Source organism: Centrocercus urophasianus, unplaced genomic scaffold (assembly GCF_019232065.1).
Source record: "Centrocercus urophasianus isolate 14NV4802_14NV808 unplaced genomic scaffold, USGS_Curo_1.0 seq_15, whole genome shotgun sequence".
Taxonomy (NCBI): domain Eukaryota; kingdom Metazoa; phylum Chordata; class Aves; order Galliformes; family Phasianidae; genus Centrocercus; species Centrocercus urophasianus.
Genome location: NW_024884697.1, coordinates 25,272,096 through 25,294,729, shown reverse-complemented (window position 1 = coordinate 25,294,729; position 22,634 = coordinate 25,272,096). Strand labels below are relative to the sequence as shown.

General features: G+C 41.4%; 1 protein-coding gene and 1 long non-coding RNA gene across 3 annotated transcripts in view; one reads left to right on the top strand and one right to left on the bottom strand.

Annotated features, from left to right (window-relative positions):
- ZNF277 (zinc finger protein 277) overlaps window positions 1-6,035 on the top strand; it is a 53,861-nt gene extending 47,826 nt beyond the window's left edge. For both annotated transcript variants that reach the window (XM_042815382.1, XM_042815383.1), the window contains 5 exons: window positions 2,017-2,084; window positions 3,165-3,261; window positions 4,059-4,101; window positions 4,695-4,869; window positions 5,706-6,035. In XM_042815382.1, the coding sequence (XP_042671316.1) occupies window positions 2,017-2,084; window positions 3,165-3,261; window positions 4,059-4,101; window positions 4,695-4,869; window positions 5,706-5,898 (576 nt within the window). In that variant the 3' untranslated portion in view covers window positions 5,899-6,035. The remainder of the gene's footprint in view (window positions 1-2,016; window positions 2,085-3,164; window positions 3,262-4,058; window positions 4,102-4,694; window positions 4,870-5,705) is intronic.
- LOC122158616 lies at window positions 1,253-7,014 on the bottom strand. Its single transcript, XR_006168268.1, has 3 exons — window positions 6,758-7,014; window positions 5,774-5,924; window positions 1,253-1,477 (listed from the first exon to the last, which is right to left on the bottom strand). It is a non-coding gene; the product is annotated as an uncharacterized LOC122158616 (long non-coding RNA).
- Window positions 7,015-22,634: the final 15,620 nt, after the last annotated feature.

The window sequence follows — 22,634 nt, the reverse complement described above, 5'->3', positions numbered from 1 at the left end:
CTGCCTGATTGCTTCCATTTCAACGCTACTCATGTTGGGGTATATTGCCTCAGTGAAGCATGCTGGCCGTCTCCCAGCAGAACCCTTGAAGCTCTGCTCAAGTTGAGGAGATAAAGTGCTGGGGAGGCAGTTAATCTCTATACATTTAGACTTCATTTTAGAAGAAGAAATTCTCAAACCACACCCATTTGCATGCTCTCCTCATTCATCTGCAAGACCCTCATCACCATAAGGTATGCAGCATGTATTCAAGAAGTAGTTGGTTTTACTTGGATATATAGCAAGGCCTTTAGTTCTTTCAGTCATGCATTTTCTATTTAAACTATAAAAATGTCAAGTCTAGGGGGTTTTTTTGTTCAGGTTTTGTTAAAAATTTCTTAGGAATCTCTAGGGATGTTACTGAGAGCTCTTGCATCTCAGATGAAAGAGCAAGGGAACTTGAATATGTAACAAAGCCAGCCTTGGTCCCAAATGCTTATCAAGCTGTAATGCTTTAAAAAAGATTGAAAGCTTTAAAAATCTTTCGAAGAACTCTTTCCCATCCAATTGCTCAGTTTCTGTATTTTGACACTTTCATCATCGTGTCCCCAGTTATCCATTTACCTTGGAATTTTCCATTGATACAAGTTCTGAATAGCTTTTTCCTTTTGCCTTTTTCTCTCCTCTGAATACAAGTAGATAAGGGAAACAGACTTCTTACAAGGGCCTTTGCTTGCTTCTTTGCAGAAATACCATAAAGAAACAGCGACTAACAAAGCTTGTGCCTAGTTCTTTACCCCTTTCACCTTTAATTAAAAGTTGAAGCTTAATACTGACGTCTGTTTTGAATATGCTCTTTTATGAACACACACTCCAAGCTGCTAAGGGAGCAACTGTGAGCATTCTTCCTTTTGCATGGTTGTGAGCAGCTATCCTCTCATTAAGGTGTTAACATTAGAAGCCATAGGAAACTAGTGTACAGCTGTGAGAACATGTGGTGAGATGTGTTAATGGCTTCATGTTATCTCACAGTAATGGTGACATTAATGAGTCTCCCTCATAACTCAGAGAGTTTGCACACTACCGTGTAGCATCCCTGAATTAATTACTGAATTTTCATTCTGTAACCTATAATGGCATTATGTTTAGAGCTGTCTAGAGACATTTGTGTATCATTTATCTGATAGACAGTAACAGCTTTAAAAATTCTCATTAAATTGTTAAATGATGGATATCTTTTCATTATTTCTCCAAACAACCATAAAGACACGAATAACAATTGTTACTAAGGATTTTATTACATATATTTATTAGAGAGGTTATTGGAATAAAATAAATGAAAGAGTGACCTTTTTTATTTGCCACCTTCCCTTACTGGAGATGAGACCATCCGCTGTGATCTTTGTGAGCACCTCACAGACATGAAAGGCACGAATTCAGAAGCGCTATTTCAGTACTGGTTAGTTGGCTCTGGTTTGCTTTCAAAGGCAGGAAGAACCTGACAGTGGAAAGAAAAACACTAGCTAAAGATCACTGCTGGTACTTCAGCTCTTTATTGTCTGTTATTTATATCGCAGTCATGCTGAGATGGCCTGCCATTGTGCTGTAGCTGCACAAAAGTATGGTGATGGCTGAAGATCTTTTAAGTATAAATAAACAGTGCAGAGGGTGAAAGGAAGGACAGAACATTGTGAGTAGGTATGCTTACATTGAGCAAGCGTGATGGCAAACAGAACAGTGTTAGCATACCTTCCTTAGGAACTAACTAGTAGTATTGCAACACTGGCTTTACACACTGCTTGGGTGCTCTTCTTGGGAGTTCTGTGCTAAATCACCTTCTTCCCAGATGTAGTGTGGGGAATGTCCCACTAAAAGATAATACAAATTCTTATTTTAAGTTATTACTAGGACAGTGCTGTATGACTGCCTTTAACTCACAGAAACACCATGATCTCCCAAATGTTCATTCACTTGATACGTAAAATGTGGTGAGAGTCAATACATGTTTTATTTTTCCTTTTCTTCTTTTTTCCCCAGGAGTTTGGAAAGTCCTGGGAGGAAGTGCAGTCAGAGGATGATCGGGAATTACTAGATAACCTTGAGGAGTAAGATCTATTTATGTGCCCTTATAAAGAACTGTAAGAGCATTACTGTTGAAAGCACTTACAAGGAAAAATCCTGTGCATCGTTAGTACACAGTTAAAATTCATTTAAGCCAGTGTAATCAACTCCAAATTGTTTTCATCAAATGCATTTCTCTTCAATGAGGGCTATAAATTTCGTACTTCAACCACAAGCCTATTTGTTAATTTACACATAGCTCCATCAACATCTTTTAGGTTTTACAGTGTTGTAGGCAAAACCTTTTATTTTATACTTAAAATTGAACTGGATTTTCTCAGATTTAAAATTAGGTGTAAGTTTGAAGTAAATTTGGTGGTGCTGACTGATGACAAAATCTGCCCCTCCTCTGTACTCTTCTTGGCTCCAGGCTCTCTGATTACTACAAAGGTGTTTTCCTCGACTGCAGAGAATTGGATAAACAGGGAGTGGTTTGTAGGCACCAGGCTCCCTGACCTTCCTTAAGCTTAATTCTGTTGATTAAAAAGGGAGTACAGCCATATTTTCATCTCTAAGCAATACTGTGAATCTTAACAGACGAGTGCTAGTGTTTATTCTCTGCATGCATATCTAAATGTGGCATAAATGAGTGGCTCAGAAATAATATTTGATGAATAAATATCAGACTGATTAAAGTGTGTTTGATGCTTGTGTCTGTGACTAACGTATTGAAAGACTAGAAAAGTTTGAAAGACTTTATAAAAATAAACTCTGAAAGCAATTTTTTATAACTTGCCAAGCTGATTAGAAACTGAAGGTAAGACCCTGATAGTAGTGGAGGGAAGTTGAAGGACGGCGTACTGCCTGCAGCACAGGAGGTACCCAGCAATAACAGCTCCGTTATCCTCGAATTTCCAGGTTTGTTTTTTTTTTTTTTAGACAGAAAACCAATTTCTAATCATATATTCAGCTGTAAATCCATACTTTTCCACTCCTTCAAAGTATTTTGTTTCTCTGGATTTATTTATTGTGCTGTGAAAGCAGAATCTGTAGTGCTCTTTCACAAAATGTCTCTTCTCTTTTCCATGATTAAATGATTATTTTTTTTAATTCTTAATTATAAGAGACTGGTCTGACTGGGAAGAGCACCCTGTGTGTGCAGTTTGCCTGTTCTGTGAACAACAAGCAGACACCACAGAAAAGCTGCACCTTCACATGCAGGTAAGACTTGCGGTGATGGTTTCATACTGATGCTCCACCACACCACTCTGTCATTTCCCCCTCTTCAAAAACATAGGGGGAGAGAATGCATTGGAAAAGGGCTCAAGATAAGGATATGGAGATCACTCGCCAATTACCATCATGGGCAAAACAACCTCAGCATAGGGAGATGAATACTATTGCTTGTTGCTTATGGGCTGAAGCAGTGAGAAACTGAAACAAACTAAAAACACCTTCCCCAGCCCTACATCCTCTTCTGCTCCTCCTCCCGAGTGGCACAGGGGAATGGGGGCTGCACTCAGTCTATATTGCTTCTGTGGTCTCCTCCGCATTAACCAAATACTGTTAAATATCAGTTCTTTCATCACTTTTGAATTAAAGAGTAGGATTGTAGCATCTTTGTTAAGATCAGTTCAACTGCTTAACTCTTTCTTTAGTGCAGAACTAAGGCATTGCATCTGTAGCACCTACATCTACAGTGTTCAGTTCTACAATGAGACTATGAATAGTGGTACTGTATAGGCTGATACAGACAATAAAAAGGTGGGATTTTTAATATTAAAGTGGCTTAATGATTTAATACGTTTGATTGTTAGCATCCGTGTTTCAGTTTTAATATACTAACAGGAGCATTGCTGTTTAACAGAATGTGAACATTTCTGATGTGAGAAAACATTTGGGGGGGTTATACCATGCATTCATGTCTGCATATGTCTGTGTCACTCTATGAAAAGCTGTGTTTAATATGACCTAGTTGAAATAGCAGAAATTAGATTTTTTTTTTCTTTTTTCTCCAGAAATCACATGGATTTGACTTTCTTAAAATAAAATCAGAGCTTGGTGAGTAAGAGATGCTGTACTTGTCAGCATTTGCTGTTAGTGTGGAGAAAACCACATCATAAGAGTACTGGAAAGAGACTGTATCAATTTGATTTCTATATGGGCACCTAACTTTCCCATTACAGATACTGTTTCAGCTGGCTTACAAAAGACAGCCAAACCACTATTTTTCTGGAACTGTTGTTAGTGCCAAGTATGTGTGCTATTTTCTGTACAACCATTGGATTCTTTCAGAGTAGCCCCTACAAACAGCCGTTCTGTAAGTCTCATGGCTGGCTTCTGCAGCCTTGGAATAATCATTACTATTAAGATTATTATTATGCCTGTTAAGACTTGCTCGCAGCTTAGAAGGCTGGGGTCTAAGCTTTGTTTGGCCAGTGTTTGCATTCTGCTGTAGACTAGGAGTAAGCAAGCTGTAATTTTTACAGTAAAATAAGAACTGGTTCCCCTTCATCTAAGAAGAAACATTTGTTCAGTTAGTTTGCAGTGCTGGTCTTCAGTAACCCTTATCAACCTTTATGTTTAAATCAAGAAAGCATTTGTAAATTAAGTTTTATATCTCTTAAGTACTGATATGTTGCCCTTTCCCTTAGGTCTAAACTTTTATCAGCAAGTGAAGCTAGTGAACTTCATAAGGAGAGAAATCCATCATTGTCGTTGTTACAGCTGCCAGGAGAAATTTCAGTCTAAAGGAGGACTGATAAGTCATATGGAAGAGACAAAACACATTACATTCCTGCCAGTCAGGTCTACCTGGGACCAACCACAGTAAGGGCAAACATCTTTCTTCCAGCATTTATACCGTTACTTGATAATGTCTGTAAACCACTAAGCTGAAAGTTCTGATTTGCTACAGTGCTACAGTGCTCAGATCTCAGATGAGAAATTGTGTTAAAACAGCTCAGAATTAGAAATCTCTGTTCTGTCTGAAGCTAAAATAAACGTGGGGTCCTGCTCTTTTAGTTGCATGCTGGATTCAGTGTCACCATGAGTTGTGCCTGCACTGTCATGTTAGTATGCAAGAGAAGTTCGTTGCTGCAAAGTGGTCTTTTGTGTGTGTTTGCTGCGTCTGGCATGTGTGTCACTGATAGTAGAGATGCGCTGTGGATACACAGAAACACTAGAAACAAATCAAACCCCTTCTTGTGCACATCTAATGTAGGTATCTGTATAGTATCTACCTAACTTGAGCTCTTTACGTGTGGTTTTCTCTGTAGCAAGTGGAGAGAGAGCATAACATACCACTGATTCAGATCGTAAGCAGGCTTCACAAGCCTAGGGGTTGATGCCACAGGGACTGTTCTCACTTAAAAAATCTCAATTCAGTGTTTGGTGTGGGACAGATCTGGATCTGTGGCTTCACTCGTGACTGTGTGGAGAAGAAATATTGGGAAGGCTTGTTGCTGTCTCTTCTGTATAACTTCTAAGGTGTCTGTGTCTGCTGATTTTTTGAGCATGCTGCCTACTCATTGCAGACAACCAGACTTTCTCATTTTTCTTTTTTTTTTTTTTAATTCAATCTCATAAAATAAGTCCAACCTACTTGAACCAGAATATGTGACTATCTAGTTATATTCTATTCTATCACACCTTGTTGCTTCTAGGTATTATTTTCCTACCTATGAAAATGATACACTCCTCTGTACGCTGTCAGACAGTGAAGATCTGATACCTGAGGATCAAAGCGAAGATGTCCCTGTTGTAAGTGAAGATATATCCAGTCTAAAAGCTCTCAAACAGAGCAGCGTTTTAAACCAGCTACTGTGTGAAGAGAACGGCAGCCATGATAAAAGTTGATCTCGAATGATCTTTGAGTGTTTCTCCTGGAATACAAAAAATACACTCTTTCATTCATATTGAAATATGGTATATATGTTATCTCTGGACAAATATTACATGTATGGAAATGCTAAATAAAATTTACATGTAAACTTTTTTGGTTTTATCTTCCTTTAGCTTACAGCTTTGTTTTAAAATTAACTGCTGGATTTTATGCTTGGTTCTTAGAATATTCCTGGCATTATTCACAAATAGGATTTTTCTTCTATTCTTTCTGAATCTGTCAGAATCAAAGTTCTACTGTAAGGCTATTTTGTAAAAGTCGTGAACAATTGAGACAACATGTCTTCATGCATGAGCCAACCCGCTTTAACTCTTGATCTGTTACATAAAGCATATTTTGCTGTTTTTAAACTTAGACTGCTTCAAAGAGAATGCGGCACTGTTATTCATTATTAATATATAAGATGCATAGCTCCTGTTCTTAAAACTGGCTCAGAAACTTCAGTAAAGCTCTCTCTGGCTCATGGATATCTGACTGCATGGAATGCTGCCAGTCTGAAGCCCAAAAATGTATTGGAAAATTTCAATCTTGGTAGAATCAAAAATCCACAGACTTCAAAGTAGACTTCTTGTATGGTCATGAACTGAGATACCACTATTTTAGGAGATTGTAGACACATAAATCCAAATTAAATCCTCAGAATCTTTATTCAACTGTCCACTAAAGTTGCTGTGTTTACTTTGAGACAGAATTTAAAAGTTCCCCAAGTTACAAAAGGTCTTCAGCATGTTCGGAAGCACCCCAGTATTAATAGAGCGAAGCAGCTCATAGCGTAGCTCACAGCATAGCATGATCAAAACTAGATATTCCTACCTCCATTTTTCCTCTTCAAATTTTATTTGAAGCAGTTCCAGAGTTCAGGTTTGGCTTCCTATAAAATGCACAACTGCTTTCAAAACCGGTGGCGCGTTCCTTTTCCTTCCTTAGTCCAATGTGTGTGAGTCTCAGCTCAGTGCCCTTCCTTGCCTGAGAAGAGTCAAAGCCATAGCTTTACCTTTGCACACTTCCCTTTACCTGAAATAGATGGCTGTCAATGAGAGTTATTATTTGTCGTTATATGGTGATTGAGAATTAGATAGCAGTCCCTAGGAGCAAGAGCTAAAGCTCAAACCTTTATGCATGTTCTGGTAAGCTTCCATATCTAGCCTAATTCACCCTGCGATATATTTGGATCAGTTTCTTTTAACTTGTATTGAACTTGCATTCTCCTGGCGTTACTCATCACCCACTGGCACTTCTTTTTGCTTCCCCTTTCTTATTTGCTCTTAGGCCCAGGTGCTCCAAAGGTAAATTACACCAACAAGATGCCGAAAATGTATTGTGAAAGTCAGAGCAGCCTCCTGACTGCACAGACAAGCAGGCAAAGAAGCAATTTCTCACTCTGTCAAGACAAAATGAGATAGAAGTGGATCAGCAGGTGCTGAGAGTGCAGACAAATGAAGGGAGCAGGTGTAGTCGCATATCTGCATTGGCTTTGATTAAACAGGTTCAACAATTTTGGGGTTGTGGGTTTTTTTGTTTGGTTGGCTGGTGGTTTAACTGGAGCATCCGACTGTCTAAAATAATCTGTAGTCTGTACTTCTTGTAATTATAATAATTTCATGTAGTGATTGGCTGTTGCTGTTGATTTTTTTTTTTCTTTTAAATAGTTTTCTTCCAGAACAGCTACTATTCTTCCTAAATTAGAAATTGATTTCAGTTTTTTCAGTCAGATCTTCAGCTGAGGTGGAAGAAAGATTTGGTAGGGTTTACATTAACAATATGAGTGTTGAGCAGAGTTAAACATCAGTGAGGGAACTACGAGTAAATCAGCAGCCCATGGATGTGTTTTATGGCACGTCCGTCTCAGAAGGGCACACTAAGGGAAAGATAAAATTTTATTGATATACCATAAAGTGAAATTGCAAAATGTTTCCTAATCAAGAGAAATGTCGTGCTGAGTCACTCAAGTTCCTACAAAGTGAAATCAGGACTATTAGCAATATGAAATTGTTTCTTTTCCTGCTTCTAACAGAAATCTGATTTTTGTGATTTTTCAGGGTAGAATTAAGAAAGGATGTCAAGATGTATTTTATAAATAACGTGGGTTGCTTGACTTTGAGTAGAGAAGAAAAGGTACACATGAAAAAAATGAACAGCAGTGTGTTATTTCACTGAACGTGGAATAGGGAACATGAGGAATGGGGTTAGAGCTGACCTTGTTACTTCAGGGATGCATGGTGGGCAACAGAGTAGTTTAGTAAGTTCAAAAAGTCAGGATACAGTTTCTAGAGTAAAAATTCAGCGTCTTCACTTAGCATGAAGATGTTTCTAATTGGGCTTGCTAGAGCATACTGTCGCCGTATGATGACCACAGTTTTCCCAGAGGATTGTCTTCTTGTCTTCTATTAAAACACCCAAATCAGTATCTGTTTTAAATCTGTAGTAATCTTGCCACTAAATAGAGGACACAGCTCAGATTGCAGTGATACTCAGCTATTACATGAACAAATACATACTTTTAACTCAAAAGTATTTTTTGAAGTTTAACCTGTCCTTCAGCTTAGCAAGTCTCATTCCTAGATTTCAGTGACAGAAGCATTAAAAGAACAGTTCCATCACAAGCCATGGAATTAACCAAGTTGGGTCTGGCAACTGGGCTTTAAACAGTCAAATCAGAAGAATGAGTGGTGCTGATTGGTATGAGAGAAAGCTGTACTAGTGTAATTCCAATGCACATTTCGTAACACAACACTTCCTTAGCTTAGATCCTCACTCCGTATGCATATCCCTTTGCTTTATCTGAAGCCATTTTCTTGTTCAGAAGAGTAAAAGGAGGTTTGTGTCCTGGTGACCAGTAACTTCTCCTGCTCACTTTACAAGCACCTTAATTATGTCTCTGTTACTCTTCCACACACAATTTATTCTGACAGTTCTGTGCAGACTTGATTTTTCTTAATGAGTCAGCAGTCACTGACTTTCATTTAAGACACTGAGTGTTTTCAATTCCTGTATTACATTTGTCTGGCATGCTCTGAAAGAACTGTCAGTGGCTGCTCTCAGCTGCCTAACCAGTAAGCCATGTGCGAAACTCTGACGAAGGTCTCTGCAATGCCTCTCTGCTGCTGTCATCTCTCAGTTCCATCCCTGCCTCTGAATTCTGGAGAGATCAGCACTGGTGAGCGAGGTTATGTTGTCCAGAGAAATTTTTAGCTGCCTCAAATGTGAGTTTACAGTTTCTTTTCTCCAACTCTTGCTCATGAAGATACAGGTAATAGGTTACAAATTGCCAAGTCACCCAGTGGTTGTAATCACATTTGATATTTGCAATCCACAATCAATTCACTCTCTCTATGTGAAGAGTGGGGTAATATAGGATACTTACAACCAAAAATATATCGGTCTTTTCTGTATTAATTTAGATAGAAACAAAGGCATCTCCTTGCTACAAATGTTCTTTGGAACACAATTCTCCACCTGGTTTACCATCCAGGGACCAAGGAGCTGCGGTGTGTAGATTATGTACAAACCTATTGTCTAAACTTCTGCTAGAAAAAATCATTGTAGTGTATGGATCCTAGAGAGTCATTCAGCTCACTCTACAGTAAACACCTGAATCTTTATTCCGTTCCTCGCACAGATGTCTTAGGAGTCATCTGAAATACTTAAGATATCCTGCTCCCCAGCCGCTTCTCTTAAAGGATGCTGGTCTCTCAGAGGTTTTTGTCAGCTCCATCAACTGTGTATGAGCATTTCAGATGGCACTGAGCGATGCCAAAGTCTGAGCAGCTAAATCCAGCGCCTTTGGCTGGTAGCTAAATATCTCTTTTAGGCTGTATTAACTGTAATGGAAATTTAGGCACCAAGGTAACATCTGACATCTGGACTTCTGCATTTAGTTATGTTAATTCAGAGCTGAATCCTATCCTACTGTTTCAATGTTCATTTGAACTGAAGGTGGACCCCAACATGGATCAGATGATTTGCCTTCTGGAGAGGAGTATTTTGATAGCCACACTGGACATGTGTCTGAAATTAGCCATTTCACCTCTGTTCTCACAACAGTTTTAGGGAGGACGACTGAAAGAGCAAAAGCATTACAGCGTGTTCATTCTGTAAGTGATCTCCTGAGCTGAGAAATCTCAATTACAGTCCTCTGTTGAGGAGACATCTACTAAACAGGGATAGTCAAGTAGCTGGACAAGGTACTTTCCGCAGGTAGGTTGTAATATCTTTGTCATTCTGTCCTTTTCCAGCACTTAGCATGCAGAGCTCAACCAGACTGAGGCCAGCAGACACTGTGACAGTGCAGTGATGTTGTAATGACATTAAAAAAAAAAAAAAAAAAAGCCTATAGTTTACGGTGATTAATTTAACCCAACTCTCGATATTACAGCAGTCTTTGTACCAACTCATCACAGAAGAATGCAATAGATAACACTTCAAATGGCACATCTCCTCTCTGTTGCCTTTGCAAAGGAAGGAGCTTGTAGCTCTGCAAAAACTGAGCCTGAAAAGACCCCAGTGAGGTGTGACCCTTAGGCTGGCAGCTCGAACCTTCAGCATCAAACAGGAAGGAAGAACAACACAAGGACTTAGGTGTGATTTCACGTTGCAGGATCTGCTGCTAGGTGTGAAACCTATGCCAGATATCAGTCATTTCTGTTATTTTTAAATCTATGGGCTAGTAGTTGTTCTTACAAATAGTTTGTCTGACTGTACTGCAAAGAAAGTGCAAGGGCTATCAAAGGAAGTAGAAAGGTACTGCTTTTTATCTGCACTTGATGTTCCAGTATGCCCACACACTCTTAGCTCTGCTGCAACCTCTCATCTGCAAGTACCCACGCCATTATAATTAAGCACATGAGAGATGCCTGAACCCCCTGCCCTTCCTCGAGGCGCCTGGAAAGCAACAGAGGCAGCTCTTTGGTGTTATGCTAAGCACCTGAACACAGGTAAACTGCACATGTGTTTCTTTAGGTTAAAAAAATGCTTCAAAATTTCGGACTTTGAGGCAGCTGTGCAATGCATTTTTGTATCGTGTCACATCAGGATGTACTGAAATCCATCAGAAGAATTACAGGCAGATTTTTGGCATCACCTTAAGCCATGGCTCCATTGAATGTCAGGAGACTTGTTTTTCATTGCCATGGAAATATTAAAACAGTATAGAAATAAATAATGCAGGAACTGCTGATTCCTCATTAGAAAGGCTATCTTTGTGAATTGCCTGCTAGGTATTTGCAGAGTTGAATGTTGCTTTAACCTTGAAGTGGCTTTAGCTTTAACCTTCCAGTTCTGTTATGTCTGGTTTGCTACTTTGTGATGCACACCTGTCTGAATACCCTGTACAGATACACCGCTGTGAGCCTTCACAGATATGTGGCCCACTTTAATAACTGCTCACCCTGCTTGGCATTTTGCGGTGAGTCCAGGTGAAATAAAGAAGAAACAATCACAGACACAGCTCAGCTTTGTGAAGAAGGCTCATGAACATGTGGCAATGTTGGCCTTGTGTATTCCTACAGTCAACAACTTTCCATGCATCCCTTGACAAATGCTTCTTCCCTGTGTCTCAGTTTCCTAACCAGCAAGGTGATGATTGTGCAGTGATAGGTACCAGATAAAAATGCCACATATCAGACACAAATACAGTGTATGCATGCAGCCAATACAGATTGGTCAGGTTGTGGTATTTAAAATGCTTGCTTATCAGGTGACTAGATTGCCATCAGAAAAGCTGTTCATTCACCAAGAAACTTCATTTTAGAGGGACATTCCTGTAAGTTTTCAGAATTTGTCTAACTTGCCATCACATTGAGTTTATAAGTAGAGAAATATCATTCTGAAGATGACCCTCTGAGCTTCCAAGCATTCAGCTGCACACAGACCAATAAGAAAAGAAAGACATCGCAGAACGTAGGAATGACCATGTTCCACACTGGTTTAGAAAAGACACTCATGATAACCTCCTCCAAGTCTTCAAATCTATAAACCTGTGGATTTCCTGAAGTTACAAGAAATAAAGAAATTAAAAACATTGTGAATCCTTTAATTCACTTAATTGTTTCATTGCTTTTTCAAACAGTGTCCATTTGAAGTCTTAGCTCCCTGAGAATTTTCCAAGCACGTTTTGTATTCTCATTATAAAAGTATTTTAAAAAAGATTTCTAAGGTTTCCCTTAAGCCCATGGTATTTTATGTACCTTACCTTTGCTTCTGGGTAGGAAAGTTTCTAAGTAAGAGGGAACCTTTTCATTGTATCTGATAGATTCCTCTCTCAAAAGTACCGTAATAATGCTTTCATCTGTATTCCTTTCTTGGTCAGATGCTTGAGCCTTCTGGGCTCTTCGCTCTGGGCCAGCCAGACAAATGGGCCACATTTTGGGTAAGCAAGATATGAAATCATGGATCACTTACATGTATCATACCATATACCGTATATCACTTACGTCATCCTGTTTCTGCAGACATAGGGTATGAAAAACATCTTAATGAACCTTAGTGTCAGATGCTTCATTTCTTTTTTTTTTATTATTATTTAATGGAAAACAATGGGAATCCAGCAAAAAATGCTGAATAAAAGGGCCCTCAAAATCCCTGGACATTTAAGCCAGATAAGTGCTTACACCCAAGGTAGTCCCACAGCTGCCTTGGGGCAGTCCCTCATTTACCCCTAAGTGTGTTTTGGGGACACAGGGGTAGGCAACAGCAGCCATCACGCCTTCAGCAGGAGGCTGTGGTCTGCTGCAGGGTAGCATGGATTGCTGCCCCACAGGTGCCACTCCACTGTCCTCAGTGACCAGCGATCTTTAAATATGAAAGAGGTGGGATTCTTGCTGTTTCCCACTGGATTCTGGTGCTACCAGGAAAATGTTTAATTGCCCTCTAATGACTGCTTTAAAATCTGTTAGATAGGATTCCGATCAATGTCTAATATGAATGTTGACACCTTGCTGAGGAAGAATCTTCTGCTATTCTATTTTATTTTTCCATTTGAAAAAAAGTTTCCTTACCGTTTGGCAGTGCTTATCCATTAGATTTCCTTCTGGCTTTGTGCTGATTACAAACAGTACAGATGAACACTGACATCTTTGTTCCCAGTGTTCCACCCCCATCTATCCCCTTGCCACCCCCCTCCCATTTTCCCCCACCACCTCCTGCCTCTCACCCAGCTCTACCTGGCAAGTGAAGGGAATGCTCTGGCTCTGCTCCTCCTCCCATGGGATGGCGAAGCTCAATAAGATGGCAGCAGCTGCTGAAAGCTGACCTGAAAAGAAAGAGAGGGCTGTGGGTCTAGAAGATTGGAATCTGTAAAAACTATGCCCCAGGTGCTACCATAAATATAAGAGTAAAATGAAAAATACAATTGGATAATAAGCTGTGAAGAAATCATAGGAGGGACTGGGGCTCTCTGGAACACAAAGTGGAAATTTGCACTGACCTCCAGGGTGACAACACTGGCTAGAAAGGGAAAAATATTAAGAAAGACAGTATGACTACTGCCGAGCATTTCTATGAGAAAAAAATATTAAACTGAAAATACCAGGGCAACACTGGCCAAAAATAGAGCTGAGAAAGCCAAGAACATCAATCTGCCATCTAAGGGGCAGCAGCAGTTGCCAATGAAGCCCCATAACTGACTACAGCACCAGGAGAGCATCTCAAAGCCAGCCCAAAGATTATTTCACCCATTGTTCAAGGATTGAACAGAGCTCAGCACCTGTGCAGGATGTCTCCCAGCAGGTTTAGGACTCAGCAAAGGCAGTGGAAGCTTGTCAGTCCTGTCACACATGATCTGTGTACGCTGGTCATGAAGGAAAAAGCAAGAACGCGTTTTCTGTATGGGTGTGGGATGATCCAAATAAAATGCCGTTGTTACGGGATCTTGCAAAGCAGCTTTTGTAAATCAGCACTGATAATTTATGTTCTCATCTATTGGACATAGCAGCATTTGAACACAACGTAAGCAGATGACTGGTGTCATCTGTTGTGCAAGCTGTGAACTGATGTCCTGGTGGCAAAAGAACAGTAAAGGAAATCTGGATTTTTTTTCTGTTTCCAAGGAACAAAATAATATTTCTTCTTTTTAAGTATAGTGTTTCCATGTCTACCTGTGAAAAGGCTTTACCCATCCAAAAGGTGTCATCTTTTTGCCCACATTTAGAGCAGTCACAGCCTGCCCTTCTATTTTATAACACATTTAATTCCTTGCCCCTCCTGAATTTGGGTAGCAATTGAAACAGTCTGAGCATAGACTCATGATAAGGCAACCATCCATTTAAGCAGTAGTCCAATAAATCTCATTTTTAGGTCCTTTTATTCCATTACCTCGTTTTAATTAATGTTTTAAAATTTATTTTTGCCTTTTTTTTTTTTTAATTATGAAAAAAAAATATTTTCCAGAGGCTTAGAGTCAGGAAGCTGAAAGCATGTAATGGTGCTGCAGCTTGAGATGCAGGATTTCCTAAGATACCGAAGGTGTGCAAATACACGCCTCTTCCTCAGAATAATCCCTTCAAAAAAAAAAAAATCTGAAATAAATGCATTTTTAAGTTTATTTCCTGCTATTAAACTTATTGTGTCAGGAATGGGAGCCATGCAGGGAATACTCAGCAGACAGGAAGTATTACAAGGCATATTTACAAAGGGGATGTGACTTGATTACACTCAAGCACCAAGAGATAGAACAGCAGAGGTAGAAGCACACTGCCTAATGAATCTTTCCAAGAGAATTCCCTTCGGCCCCAACCCACAATTGAGTCCTGTTGTCTCTAACCTCCTTTCAGGGCTTTCAGGGTCCCTCTGGTCTCAATGGGAGCTGCCAGAACGGGCAGCTCACCAATGCAACCACCAAATTAGAATCACAGAATCATAAAATCACAAGGTTGGAAAGGACCTACAAGATCATCTAGTCCAATTGTCCTATCATCATTGCTACCACAGGCTATTAAACCATATCTCGTAGCATCTAACCATACTAAACCATACCTCGTAGCATTCCTCTGTTGCTGACTGCAGCAACCAGTACAGCAGTAAGTCATGCTGTAGTTCATCTTTCTGGTGAGCAGCCCTGATTTTTAAGGCACACAGCAACCATAGGGCTTGCAAAGGCAGTGAGAAAACCTTTAATGTGCCTTTAAGCACATTACTTCCCTCCCACTCCATTCTTCAGCAGCACTGCAACCACTTCTCCAGCCCTTGAGCTCCTCTGCAGCCAACCAGTGGCTGTCCCGGAGCAGTCCTGTCCCCACGGAGCTTGGAGGTGACAGCCTTTCTGTTGGCTAAGGAGGGCCCCCACGCTGAGACAACCTCCTGGCTCCTTACATGAGCGTTCATTTATATCCGCCCTCCTCCGCTTTGCAGCTGAACACCAGCCTTTGTCCCTGCCTCAGCAGATCACGGCGGGGATTGCAGGTAGATGGCAGGTAGATGGCTCACTGACAAGGCCTGCTGTCCTTAATCCCTTCTTTCCCTCTAGGGCAAAATGCAGCACAGACTACAAATACAACTCGAAGCCATTTTAGGCTCAGGAAGATGCCGGATCAGATCCCCACTCCCTGTGCAGTTGCACCAGCTGGGCCCTCCAATGGCAATTCTGCTCACAGCGTGAAAGAAAATGGAGAATATCATTCTGTAATTTAAAACTCGACGCAGCCTCCTGTGGGCTCCGTGCCTCGCCTAGCAGGCGTAGCAGGCACATCTGCAGCCTGCACTCACGCAGGCGCACTTTACCTGAGCTGCTTGCAGAGGCCTCTAAAGCACCAGCAGTCCCTGGCTGTGCGTGGAGCTGGCAGAGAGCCTGCTGTGCCCGCAGTGACTGCTGGTGCAAGCCGGGGCTGGGCCCAGGCCTGGTGCTGGAGGCAGCACCCACTTGTCGATGATGCCTAACTCCCCAAAGCCCTGCAGGTAACTGCTAGGCAGCTGAAAGGCACCCGTGCCGTAACAGGTGCCATTATTCGATTCACAAACTGCAGAAATCTCTCCTGCCTTTTCCCTACGCAGTGTTTCTGTTCCTGTTTGCAATTGGTTTTGTCTCTTGTGACAGATTGCAAACTGCCTTACATTCGGGAGCTGACTGCTTCAGGCTCTGCGTCCATTACTCTCATTTAGCACACGTGGAGAAACGTAGAAACAACTGCTTATTCAACACGCTGTGCCACACAGCTCCCACAAAGATATCAGAGGTGAAGCTTTGGCAGCACACTCTGCTTAGCACACGAGACTCCTGAAATTAGCCACTTAATATGCTGGAGTCAGTAGAACAGCGACAAACGGCAGCCTGCCCACTCAAAACGCTGAATAATTTCACAAATTCATCCTCACTGATCTTTAGTCAAAATGAATCTGTGTCCTTCGCAAGAAAGAAAGTAAATATGCTTCCACCTGTGATGGTGGACAAAATTGCTATCGCTGACATGGAAAGACCACAGTGTGGCAAACTCAGAAGTACAGAAATACAGAACTATCCCTCCATCCATGTGGTGGTTGCACTCTGACAGCTGAACTCAGCATGCCACTCCATCACTCCCCTCCCAGAGGGAGGACATTCAATGGAAAAGGGCTCAAGACAGGGACATCATGGGCGAAACAGACTCAGCACAGGGAAGTGACTATAATGTATTGCTTATTGCTAACAGGCTGGAGCAGTGAGAAACCCAAACAAACTAGAAACACCTTTCCCACCCCCACCCTCTTTCACCCCCTCCAACAGAGTGGCACAGGGCAATGGGGCCTGCAGTCACTCCATAACGCTTCGTCTCTGCCCTCCTCCCAGTGCCATCCTGCCCCAGCTGATCACACATGGCATGTCAGCTGTGTTTGTATTCAGGAATAATTTTCAAGGGAATAAATTATCACCTCTCTGACCCTGTCTCTTTTCCAATGTTAGATAAGTTAGTTTGAGGTTTTACGCGGGCTTTTAACAAATGCTTGTATTTTTTCTTTATATAAGTCAAGCACATGTGCTTTTAACTTCTGGTAGTTCTTTCAAAAGCCTCACAAATTGCACACTGTGTTTTTGTGAGGATGCAAGACAAACAATCTAATCTCTCTCCAACTTACTTTACTGTAATGCAATTCAGTGCAGGTCATGTAATGTAAGAAGAGCATGCCAAGCAGAGCAACTGCATTTCTGTTCTGCCTCACCCTTGCAAGGCTCCTTAAAGATAAGGGAATTGAAATTTTTGTTACAACATTTGTGCATTTTCATTAGAGAAGTGGTTGATTCCACCCTCCAAAGTTTGCCACCGTTAAGTACCATGTTAGCACTTGAGTTTTTTGTGTGAATGAAGTTGTGGGAAAAAAAAGAGAGTATACCTGCAGTCACACTAAGTAAAAATGCTAGAAGAAAGTCAAAAGCAGTTTAACATAATGTTATAGAGTAGCACTGATGTCTTTGCAGGCTGATTTATGGAAGAATGCTAAGCTGGAGACCCCAGTTCAGGGCAACGTCTCCATCCAGCAATAGGATTTTTCTTCCCTCCTGATGAAGGTGTGTTCTTGCAGAGCAAGTTTTGTTTGGTGCTCGAAAAGTACTGTATCGCTAATGGCATTTTTCCTAAAAGTCATCTTGTATAAATGGTGTGCAGATGCCTCTTTGAATTCAAATCCCATCCAAACCAGGTTTTTCATATGTGCAACTTGACACACATAAAACTGTTATATTAAGGGACAAATTAACGAAGAAAAAACTCATTCTTCTCAATGAATGTATCTCAGGTGACAGAAATTATTGGTAGCCTCTTTTTTCCTTAAACTTGAAGGTGAAAAAGCCAAATTTGTTTGTAAGCCTGTTTATTTATGAAGAAAGAAATATCAGGGGAAAGACTGCATTCTACGTACGTCAGCATATTAACTGCATATTAACTTCCCACAAGTTTTTCCCTCTTTTCCAAGCATCCCATGACTCCACATCAGTGTTCTTTGCCCCTGATGTGCTGCACGGTTCTGTCAAGGGGGCCATGTCTTTAAGGAAGAGACAGCCTCTGTGGAGCCCAGCACCCAGAGGTGCCATGCACGTGTGACCAGCAGTTGCACCCATTTCCTATTGTGGCTGCAGGAAGATACAAGGCAGGTGGAGATGTTACAAACCAGGTGGAAATCCCATTGATTCCTAAGTCCTTGTTTTAGAGGTTATTTTCCTTGGCTAGGCAGGCAGACTGTTTAATGATTCAGTAGATTCTCATTAAAAAATGTTTGGAAGTCTTGATGTTACATTAGCCAATACAATGTCATAACAGCCTTACTACTGCTTTCCTCTGCTCTTCCTGTCACATCTTTATCCTATTTAGGTGCTGAGAATCAGGAATATATCCATTGGTATTTGTGGAGGGCCAAATTATCATGAAAACGTTTTCTGACCTGACAGCTTCTGGCATAATACAAAAAATGAAGGATAATATTAGTTCCCAGCTCCTTCTTTTGAGCACAGGGTAAGTGCATTCTCTCATACTTCATGCTCAGTTATCATTAATTTATAATTAGGCTCAACTATTTCTCTATTCTACACACTCTTCCAGCTGGCACACGTGGCCTATGTGAAACTGTATTATTAATCTCATCAGTACATCTCTTCCAATGTAAGGAAAAGTTCAAGTTTTCTGGTCGTTGATAGGAATAAAGGAGGAGTTGCAGGCACCTTTGAAGTCTGAGAATCACACTGTGCTTAATTCATTTCTTTAATAGTTAAACTCATTTCTTTAATACTAATCTTACAAATTGCCAAAATGTAAAGTTTCAGAGAATTACAATTTGCTTTTGCTTACTGCTGCTGGAGTGCTGCAGGCTCTGCTACATGCTAAATCACATCCTCTGAATGGTTTAAATGATACGTGCTTAATTTTCTCTTAAACCACATCTTTACCTTTCTAATGTCTTTCATTAATGTTTTCTCATGCTTTCCAGGATAGACCAATTCTGTGCTGCTATGTTTACAGAAGTTGTTGTACTCACCTAGAGCGCGAACTTGAAGGATAGTAGAGTCATAATGAGAAGGCCTGCCTATTGCACACCAGAGCCTTAAAACTGGTAAAAATCTACTGCAAACTTATGCCCTTGTAAGAAAAATTGTCCTTCAGAACTGCCTGGAAGTCATTTAGCTACATTCCAAGCCCATTAATAAAACAAGGAGATTGGCACTATTTTCCCCCAAAATTCCAGCACAAACACCTGGATGAACCTGAGCTGAAACCCGTTGTGTTAACTGTGTGAAGTGTTTTTCAGCATTTTTCAGGTCTTTGAGTTAAATATGCTAAAATGCTCAAATGCAGTGGCAGTAAAGCAATACATGACACATGCACTTCGTGGCTAAGTTTGAGCAGAGGGGAAAAATACCCAACAAGAACCTAAGCCTCGCTTCTTGGGTGAACCTAGCAGGATCGTGTGGAACCTGCATGCTGGTTTTGCTTATTGGGTACCTGATTGCAGAAAATGGTTTTAGGATATTATGCTGAAAACCATTCCCTACCTCCAATGTGCATTCATTTGCATTCATGTGGGACCTTGTGCTGCCTTTGTTACTAACTGGATGCTGATGAATATCTTACTTTTCCAAACAGAGACATTGCTCAACAGGAGCTCAACAGGATTGAATGCAATCCATAGTTACCCAGTGGGTATGGAAAAACATTTCTTATCATCTTTCAGCAATTTTGACTTCAGTCAACTCATGGGGTCATATGTGTAACTCTAATCATCTGTGTAGAGAGAGTCTTTGCTACTCTCCAGTAACTTAATGCATTCTGCTAGAGAAGCTGTGAAAACGTGGCTGTATTTTTGGCTCTTTTTAGACAAATATTTTCTCTGACTTGTCCCAGGTCTGGTCTGAGTTTAAATTGGAAACCTTTCAGATAGAAAACTAATGAGGGTACATGGCTCTGGCATGGGCAGTTCTGCAAAGAAGCTCCGAGCTACCCCCAAGTAAGAGCTTCATGCTACAGCGCTGTACCTCGTAGGCAATCCTCGAGACGTGCCCATTTTTCCCTTTGGTCTGAATATTACAAAGATCTTGCATATTCTTGATGGGTTGGCAGTTGAAGAGATTGCCATGTTGGGTGGGAGGACAAGGCAAGGTCTGCTACAAGTCTGTGCCAATGAAACACCCTCTCTTGAAATTTCTGTACACCATAGGCTGACGTGCCAAGTGCCTTTCAGAATCAGGCTCTCTGCTTTCACTACCTACCGGCAAGGAGGCAGAAATTAAGACTGAACTTGCCAACTCCTTGCTAAAACTCACTCACACACTGATACCGTTGGTCCCAGTGACCGTCTTGCTGTGGGTGGAGGCATGGCCTTTAATACACAGATGCAAAAAAATGCTTTGACATGTTGCCCAGGACTGCACTAGAAAGTCAGAGTCAGTAGGACTCAGTTAAATGCTTAATTACTGTGAGTACCCTGAAAATTTGGCATTTCCAGAGATGGGGCATGCAAGTTAGGTGCACCACACAGACTTTTGCACACTGCCCTTTTGCAAATCAGGCTGTACGAGCCCAGAAGTAAGCTGAGAAAACAAGTGAGAGAAAGGGCAGCCTGGATGCCTCTTTGTGAAATCATTCTGTTGGAAACAGGCTCTGTGCCAGCTTTTCGTTTTCTATGATGTTTTCCTTTCTGGTTTGGGTCCACTGACTACCTCTGCCTCTTTTGAAGATTTTTTCCTTTGAACACCCTGTTCTTGCTTCACAGGGAAGCAGAGCCATGGGAGCACCAGCAAAAAAGCTTCAGCACCCAGAGTCCTGGCCTCTGGCTCCCTTTCCTTAGGGCTCCCCGCATATTCAAACCTCAGCAGCACAAGTCACTGCTGGCAGCAATGGGTTTGCCAGCTCCCAGTTTCTCTGAGTGTTAGAGGTATTATTAGGGCATCACCTACTTTTGTGGGAGAGGGAAATTACTCGGAAACATATGTAGCAATTGGAACATAATTTCCTTAAAAAAAATGGAGAGGCTTTTTTTTTCTGAAAGAAAACTTAAAGTAATAGGATCCCAGCTTGATACTGCCTAACAAACCACAGAAACCCTTGCTGAGCTGGCTGAAAGACATAGATCTAAATTAGGTTCTCTGCAGGTAGCTACAGAAGCTTGAATCTAAAATATCGATTGGTTGAGAAGCGTGGCTGCTGGAAATGTGTGGTGATGTACAGCTATAGTTCACAGCCTATCTTTGCCCAGTTGTGTTTCAGATAACAGACCTCCGTGTGCTTTTAAGGTGCAATCAATGGCCTGCAAGAGTCAGAGGAAGGAACATTACCTTCTGGCACAATAATTTCTCTTTTTTGTGTGTGACTTACATACTCCATTTGGAGGGCTGTGGCACCAGGATGTGTAAATAAGACCACGTGCCTTCAGGAGAAGGAGACACGTGCACTTCTTTGGGGTGAATGTATGTTTCATAGCATGTTTACAGAAGTTAAAAGGTGCACAGAAGATCCTGCAAATACCATGCACCCCATCTCCTAGCAGTCAGCTCTCCTGGGAGAGCTTCCCGATGTGCCACAGCCATCTGCTGATAGAACCCTTATCTGTTCCCAGGTGTGGGGTAAACTGTGTGTGAATTAGGGAATTTTTAGACCTTCAGATGGGAATCAAGCACTGAGAACCCAAGGGAATACCATCCAATAGCTGAGCATCTGCCTTGCTGGTGGTTACACTCATCACTTAACTCCCCAAACCCACCCTTGAGGAGCCCTGTAATCCCAGAGACAGCTGCATCACTGCAGCAAAACTGCAGCTCAGAATGGGTTCTTGTCAGAGAGCTCAAGAGGCAGATACAAACATGCTCATTTTATCATACTGTATTTTATAGAATAGCTTGTAATGAGCTTGCGTGGTATTCCCTGCATGCACCTTCCCACCAAGGCAGCACAAGGACTAGGTGCAAGATAGCAGTTCCCATTTGTGGCAAAAGCAATGTTAGATAAATTACTTTGCTTGCAGGAGGCAAAATGAAAGATTTCAAAAATTCGTTGGGGTCAGTCAGATACATTTTGCTTTCCTTTTATCGGCTTAAAGTTGGAACTGAATAAATGACAATAAAGAAAGAAACTGACAGTTGAAAACTTCACTTACTGCCCACTAAAGAAAATGCTTAAGAAGCCATTTGTGGGCCAGCTGGCATTCCAGCGAGGAGCCAGGAACTGTTGTAATCAGTGAAATGCACTACTATTAAAGAAAGAAAGGGACTTCTTTCTTTAATAGAAAATAAGAAAAAGATTAGATATCCTATGGAAAATTATGTTGGTGTCAAAACAGACTTGTCTCTGTAGGACCTCTGGGCCCCGGCTAGTCAGCTGTTTCAGTAGAGAAGCTGAGTGCTATAGAGTTTGTGAGAAGCTCTGGGGAACAGCGAGAGGGTGGCTCTAGGGGAGGGAAAACCTGTCAAGGGTTTTCTGGTTATTGTTGCAAGACGAGCAGAAGAGGCAGCCGCCGACCTGCACAGAGCCCAGAATTCCTCCGGAGGACAGGAGAGCTCTGTGGGGATGAGATTGGATGGTGTGCTTCCATGGCCACCACAGAGGCAGTGTCCCAGGAGCCCGGGCAGCGATGCCCTGCAGGGTAGGGTTAAGCAAAGCCCCACTTTCAAAACTAAGCAGGCTGAAAGACATAAATATCAGCTCTCAGTTTTGTTCTGCGAGGGTCACAGCTGCTCACATCTTAATACAAGCACACTGCAGTGCCAGGTACTCAGACATTCTGCATTGAAGTGTACTGCTTT